Source organism: Ceratotherium simum, chromosome 21 (assembly GCF_057802395.1).
Source record: "Ceratotherium simum simum isolate JZ-2026a chromosome 21, ASM5780239v1, whole genome shotgun sequence".
NCBI classification, from domain to species: Eukaryota; Metazoa; Chordata; class Mammalia; order Perissodactyla; family Rhinocerotidae; genus Ceratotherium; species Ceratotherium simum.
This window is the reverse complement of record NC_141920.1, coordinates 24,293,237-24,300,115: the sequence shown is the minus strand read 5'-3', so window position 1 is coordinate 24,300,115 and position 6,879 is coordinate 24,293,237. Positions and strand designations below refer to the sequence as shown.

Sequence of the window (6,879 nt, the reverse complement as noted above, 5' to 3'; positions counted from 1 at the left end):
TGCTAACATCCGCCAATCCTCCTCTTTTTTTTTTTTTTTTGCTGAGGAAGACGGCCCTGGGCTAACATCTGTGCCCATCTTCCTCCACTTTATATGGGACGCCGCCACAGCATGGCTTGCCAAGCAGTGTGTCGGTGCACGCCCGGGATCCGAACCAGCGAACGCCGGGCCGCCGCAGCGGAGCGCACGCACTTAACCGCTTGCGCCACCGGGCCGGCCCCTGAACATACATTTTTAAATGGTTAAAATGGTAAATTTTATGTATATTTTACCACAATAAAAAATAACTTAAAAATTGAGTTCTTAATGATATTTTCAGTTTGAATTTAATGTCATAGGGTTTTTACTATACATGTGTGATTTTGTATTTGGTCCCTGATAATTACTTATTTACTTTACTTGTGATGTTTATTTTATAGTTTCAAAAAATAATACCAATATTAGAAGAAATCTGCTGAGTGAAGTCTAAAATTTCTTTGTAGTTCTTTTTGTCCACAGAATATAGCCTACGAAGGATATGCAGTGTATTGAGTTCTACAGGAACTTGAAATAATTCTTTCTCTGGTGGTTATGTTATCAATTTGATATGCAGGTAGGTCCATTTGATTTGTTTTCATTTGATTTCAACTTTAGGGTTTGGTTTTTCATTTAATTTTGTGTTTTGATAAGGTAAATATATATATGAGTCCTATGGTGATATGTTTGCTGTTGAGACTGCAATAGAATGTAGCCCTCTAATGCCACCAAGAATCTAATGAGAGAAATAAGCTGGGGTTTTATTCAGTAGCAGAGTGATCTCCATCCAAGGTCCGCTTGAAGCCCCAGTTGCTCTCTGACACTCCTGGGGCCTCCAGTAGGCTGAAACAGGCCAGGGACTATCTCAGCTGTAGATAACAACCTTCCCCTCACATTGCAGCTTAAGGATGACCTGTTGCTCTTCTTCAAAACTGTGCATGTTGCTCTTGAACCAATATTTATCATCCCAATAGTGGGACCAGCTCATGTACTGGTCTGTCCCAAAACCAAACAAGGATACCTGAGAGATGGGGTGAGACAAGAGAGGGCCATGGGGTGGGAGAGGCTGGATCCTGTCCTGCCTCCATGCCCACCTACCATTTCTTCAGCAAACACTCACTTAACATCTAGTGTGACAGGCTTCCTCTTGGACGTAGAAGGAGAACAGAGCTCACTTTATCCAGAGAAGACAAGACTCTGAACACATGGAGTGACCAGGAAGGCCAGAAAAAAGAGCATCAACTAGCTGTTCCTCATCGTATTGGAGGAAGAGAGAGGATTCCCCAGGGAGACAAGAGAAGGGCATTCCAGGCAAAGGGAGCAGTGTGTGATAAGCCTGAGGCAGCTGGTATGTTTGGGGTATGCCAAGAAGCCCAGTGTATGAGTCTGGGAGAGAAGAGGGGCGGGGAGGGGTCAAATCATGCAACATCTTGAAACCCGGGCAGAAAACTTAAGACTTAACCTGAAGTCCCTGGGAAAACAGACATTTTTAGTGGCAGAGGGATGAAGGTCTGTGAGTTGCAGGAGATGTCTTACCTGATCACAGGTGTGTAAGGCATACAACAGAGCCACGAACCCCAAGGATGGAAACTGACCGTATTTTCTCAGCCAACGATCCTGGACATACTGGAGGAAGGTGAGGCTGATCACCAAGACCTAGGAAAAACAGAGGAGAGTGCTGACCTGAGATCTGTCCCTCATCCTACTTCCTCCCGTTTTCCTTCCTCGGTCCCTCACCTTGTCCTTGCTCTCTTCACTTCCACTGGGGAACTGGACTATCCGAAATCTAAAAAGGGATTAGGAATGAGGGAGTTTCAGAGTCACTTGACACAGCAGCCCCCAAGCTTAGGTTAGCCCTGGTGGTACCCCAGTATCCAGCTACGGTCTCTCTGAGTCCCCACTGTCATCCCTTACAATGGCCCCCCTCACCACCAGACCCAGGGTTTCTTGGCTTCCAGATGATGTCCTGTTCCTGCAGTATTTTCATGAACCACTTCAGACCAGATGAATTCAAAGGAAGCAGCAGCAGTTGGGTGCCAGGATCCTGAGTGCTGGCTATCTCCGGGTACATAATGCGCATGGTGGTCGTGTTCCCCACGTCCATCTCAAAGCCTTGGACAGGGGCCTGGTTCATCCTGGAAAGGAGAGCAGGGTGAACATTTTGGGGAGGATTTGGCCTAACCTTCCTGGTCTCCACCTTCTATCCTGCACCCACCTGAGGACCATGTCATGTTGGTTAATCCTGAAGCCAAGGCCAGAGCCCCTTAGGAACCTTGAGTTTCCAACCACTGCACAGGTCCGGCAGCTGGACCCCACATAGCCCAGTGGGTGTTTGGGAGACACTTTAATCGGCTGCTGCTTCTGATTCTCAAACTCCTTCTCCGACTTGATGCCCTGAAGTTCATAGGAGCACATGAGGGAGGAATTTAGGGGCTTATCGCAGACTCCCACTACCTATGGAGGAAGGTTAGAGCCTGGGGCCATGAGGGAATAGATGGCTGGGGCCTGGAGTTGGGAGAAGGGAATGAACAGACACCAAGATTGTGCACTGACCAACCACAACATCAGAGCATCAGAGGACATGGGCTCTTCTGACCTCTGCAGGGGCTCAATGGCCCTTTCGAAGCGTTCATCAAACCAGTCAGACTCTCCAGGTATGTGGAGGCAGGCGGAGCATTCATGGATCCTAGATGAACAGATACACTTTCTAGAAGAGTTTCTGGGGCAGTGGCAGATCCTTGAGCGTGTGCTGGCCTTCTCATGGAGGTCATTCTGGCTGGACTCCTGGTCCAGGAAGGAGGCCATCAGCCACAGTGTAAGCATACAGGTAGCTACCAGACCCAGCTTCAAGTGTCGAACCCTCATCTCTGGCCCCGACGATGGTGCCCCAGCAAACAGTAGATTGTCTCTGACACCTGATACTGAGAAGGAGGAGGGGCTGGGGCCAACAGACACCCCCAGCATCCCTGTCCTGGTGGCTTCCATTCCTCCCCCAACCCTCCACACCACCTCCTCCCAACACCTCACCTCTTACGTCCCCAGCCACCTGCTAACCACTAAAAGGAACTCTGCCAGGTCCTCGGCTGGAGGCTTAAAGTACAGGAGAGATGACACTTGTGTCCTGTGGTCTCCCAGAGGAGATTGATGCCCAATGAGGCCTTTCAGGCCAGCTCAGTGATATCAGGGACCTCATCACAGAGACCACATTGTGACCTCCTCTGCGTAGGCTTATTGGCAAGGCCCTTCAGCCTGGAGCCCAGCTGACAAGGGAGGCCTGGAAGTCAAGCATCAAGGGGACAGCAGGGCGAGGACGGAGCAGCTATGTTCCGGGAGTCTGGTGTAGATGAGCAGGAGACAGAGAGGGGAAGGCCACTCGGAACCTCTTGGGTCAGAGAGAATTTATCATATTGACGAAAGTGAATATTTGGTATACTCAACCCTTAAAACCTCTCAAGGGTTGAATTTCTTTTCTTTTTGAGAATTGTTACCAAGGTAAATACATGCGAATTGTTTTTTCAAAAAAAATTCACATAGTTCAGGAAGGCTTTTAACGTGGAACAGCAGTCTCCTGCCCTCCCCCCACCTCCTTACCCTGAGTCCTCTCCTCAGAGGCCTCCCATTCTAACTAGTCTTCTGGCATTTGCTTCCATTTCTCTAAATATTATCCTTATACCGCTATATCATGATGTTATATATAGATTACCTACTATATATGATCATATCATTATGTTTAGTAACGACCACTGATCTCTTTGTGACTGTGCATAATGGACCCTAACCTCTATTTCTCATTCTGTCACTTCAAGACAAGGTTTCTTGAAACCCTTTTCTCTAAGATGAGAATATTGTGCCTGTACACTTCCGTGTGTCAATTATTTTCCCTTTACACTTCCCAACATTGGTATTTTGAACTTTTACATCATCAAGGATAATATTTATATTCTGTTGTGTAAGCATTCTGTTGTGTCATTAGGTGTCACATGCTTCCTTTATAGCAGCGCTATCCAACAGAAATATGTGAGCCACATATATAATTTTTTAGTAACCAAAGTTAAAAAAAAGTAAAAAGAAACAGAGGACATTAATTTTAATAATATATTTAACCCAGTATGTCTAAATATTACCATTTCAACATGTACACAATGTAAAAATATTATTGAGATGTTTTGCATTCTTCTTCTTCTTCTTTTTTTTTTTTTGTGAGGAGCTAACATCCGATGCCAATCCTCTTTTTTGCTGAGGAAGATCGGCCCTGGGCTAACATCCGTGCCCATCTTCCTCTACTTTATATGGGACGCCACCACAGCAGGGCTCAACAGGTGGTGCGTCGGTGTGCGCCCGGGATCCGAACCTGCAAACCCCGGGCCACCGGAGCAGAGCACGTGCACTTAACCGCTGCGCCACCAGGCAGGCCCCTGCATTCTTCTTTTTTGAAACTAAGTCTTCTAAATCCAAATTGTATTTTATACTCACAGTATATCTAAATTTGGACACTCAGTTTTCATCAGAAATACATCATCTATAGATTTTATAAAATTTTACCATCTAAAAAGTAGAATTACATATCCAAGTTATATCAAGTATACTTAAAAGGTTTCCAATAACTGAATTGTGTTCGTTTTAAAATTTAGATTAATTAAAATTAAATTAAATTAAAATTTCAATCCCTCACTTGCACTAGCTACATTTCACGTGCTCATCTATCCTATTGGATGGCAGAGGACTATAGGCTGATTCTAAAAGTCAAAAATCTATTATCAGTGTTTATGTTATTGTGACTAGATAAATATTGTTTCCTATAGAGTCCGTTAGTGAACTAGGACTTCTTTGCTTTTGTTGTTCATTATAATTTCCTAAGGAAGGGTATATAGGAGATAAACTTTCTGAAACCTTGCGTATCTGGAAAAGTCATTTTTCTGTCTATAGTGGGTAAAATTGTGTCTCCTCAAAAATTGTTCAAGTCCTGACCCCTGGTACCTGTGAATGTGACCTTATTTGGAAATAGGGTCTTTGCATATATAATCAAGTTAAAATGAAGTTATATGAGGGACATTAAGATGGGCCCTAATCCAATGACTAGTGTCCTTATGAGGGAAAATTGAGAACAGAAGACACAGGGAGAGTGCCATATGAAGATGCAGGCAGAGATTGGAATTACGTGTCTACAAGCCAAAAAATGGCAAGACTTGCTAGCAACCACCAGAAGCTAGAAGAGAGGCTTGGAATAGATTCTCCTTCAGAACCTCCAGAAGGAACCAACCTGAATTTTGGGCTTCTTGCCTCTAGAACTGTGAGAGAATAAATTTCTGTTGTTTTAAGCTACCTAGTTAGTGGTCATTTGTTATGGCAGCCCTAGGAAATTAATACACTGCCCTTGAGTTTGATGGTATGGCTGGGTATAAGAGATTTTATGTTGAAAAAATAGCTCCAGAGATTCGACATGTTCCATCATCTTCTAGCCTTCAGTGCTGTTAACAAGAGTATGACTTTTGATCCTTGCTAACCATAGTAATTGGAATTCTTGGTCTCAGAGGCAGGAACAGACTCTGGCAAACTTAAGCAGAAAAACAACTCATTGGTTAAATATATAGCAGTTTACAGAATAGATGTGAAAGCTAGCTGAGGCTGTAACCAAAGGATGCAAGACACAGCCAAAGACTACCCCAGGAATGGCCAGCGTGAAATGTCACCACTGTTGCCACCACAACTGGACCCTGGACACTGTGGGACACTATGATAGTTTAAATATGGTCACAAATTTTTTTCAGCTCTTTCCATTAGGAAGAGGAGACCATTTCCCCACCTTTTGAATCTGGGGTCATTTTATGACTTGATCTGACCAATAGAATGCTTCAGAGGTGACACTGTGTGACTTTATAGCCTCGGCCTTAAGAGGCCTTGCAGCTTCCACTCTCACTCTCTTATAATGCTTCCATCATCACATGAAGAAGTCTGGGATAAAAGATTACATGGAGAAAGAGGCCTAGCTGCCTAGCAACTCCAGCCATCCCAGCTGAGGCCAAGACATGTAAGTGAGGCCATCTTAGACCATGCAGCCTCAACTAAGCCACCAGTTATCAGCAGCAGTATAAGTGAACTCAGGTAAGACCAACAGAAAAACTGCCCTGTCGGTCCATAGAATTGCAACAAATAATAATTGTTGTTTTAAGTCACTACATTTTAAGGGAGGTTTGTTGTGAAGATAATAATGGATACAGACATCCTGCCCAGTTCAGACTAGCCATAGAGAATAATCTTTAACTGATTCTGCACCTTTGCATCAGGACATCAAGTTTCAGAGTTCATTAAAGAACCATTGATTGAAGCCCTGTAGGTCACATGTCCATGTTCTAGCTTCCATGGGGTAGGAAGGAGAACTATTGGACCCATTTTGGGTCCCGCAGTGGGAGGCAGGACCCTGATTATACCTCTCTTGAGTTTGTCCCCAATAGAAAGAAATGTTTTTTTCTCTCTCTCTCATCACAATGTGTATTGGCCTGGCTATTTCTCTGTCTCTAATTGTTTTTCTCTCATCTTTTTATTGATAGTATTGTGACAACAAGAGTCTTTTTCTGCCATATATAGCTAGTTACAAATTGCTAGTATTTCTTTTCAACTAAATAGAAATTTATTCCTTGTTCATATAAATTCAAAATAGATAGGAATGGGGTAGTGCCTCTATTGTATGAAGTATTCAGGCACCTAATAAACTAATAATTGAATCTATCATTTTCAACACAAGGATCCCAAGATTTTCATGGGTATCAACATACAGCAGTGTTTTGGAGGAAGAGAAAGAGAATTGTATATGGGAGAATGTTTATACTAGGCATTGAAATAGTACACAAGATATCTGTACACATA

The 6,879-nt window shown here is 43.8% G+C and overlaps 1 protein-coding gene across 1 annotated transcript; it reads right to left on the bottom strand.

The window, feature by feature from the left end:
* Positions 1–880: 880 nt before the first annotated feature.
* On the bottom strand, positions 881–2,880 carry LOC106801793 (CMP-N-acetylneuraminate-beta-galactosamide-alpha-2,3-sialyltransferase 2-like). The gene is made up of 6 exons (XM_087444885.1): positions 2,569–2,880; positions 2,231–2,409; positions 1,953–2,150; positions 1,753–1,801; positions 1,552–1,671; positions 881–1,036 (listed from the first exon to the last, which is right to left on the bottom strand). Exons 1-6 carry the CDS (start codon positions 2,878–2,880, stop codon positions 881–883), a joined length of 1,014 nt encoding a protein of 337 aa, XP_087301011.1.
* Positions 2,881–6,879: the final 3,999 nt, after the last annotated feature.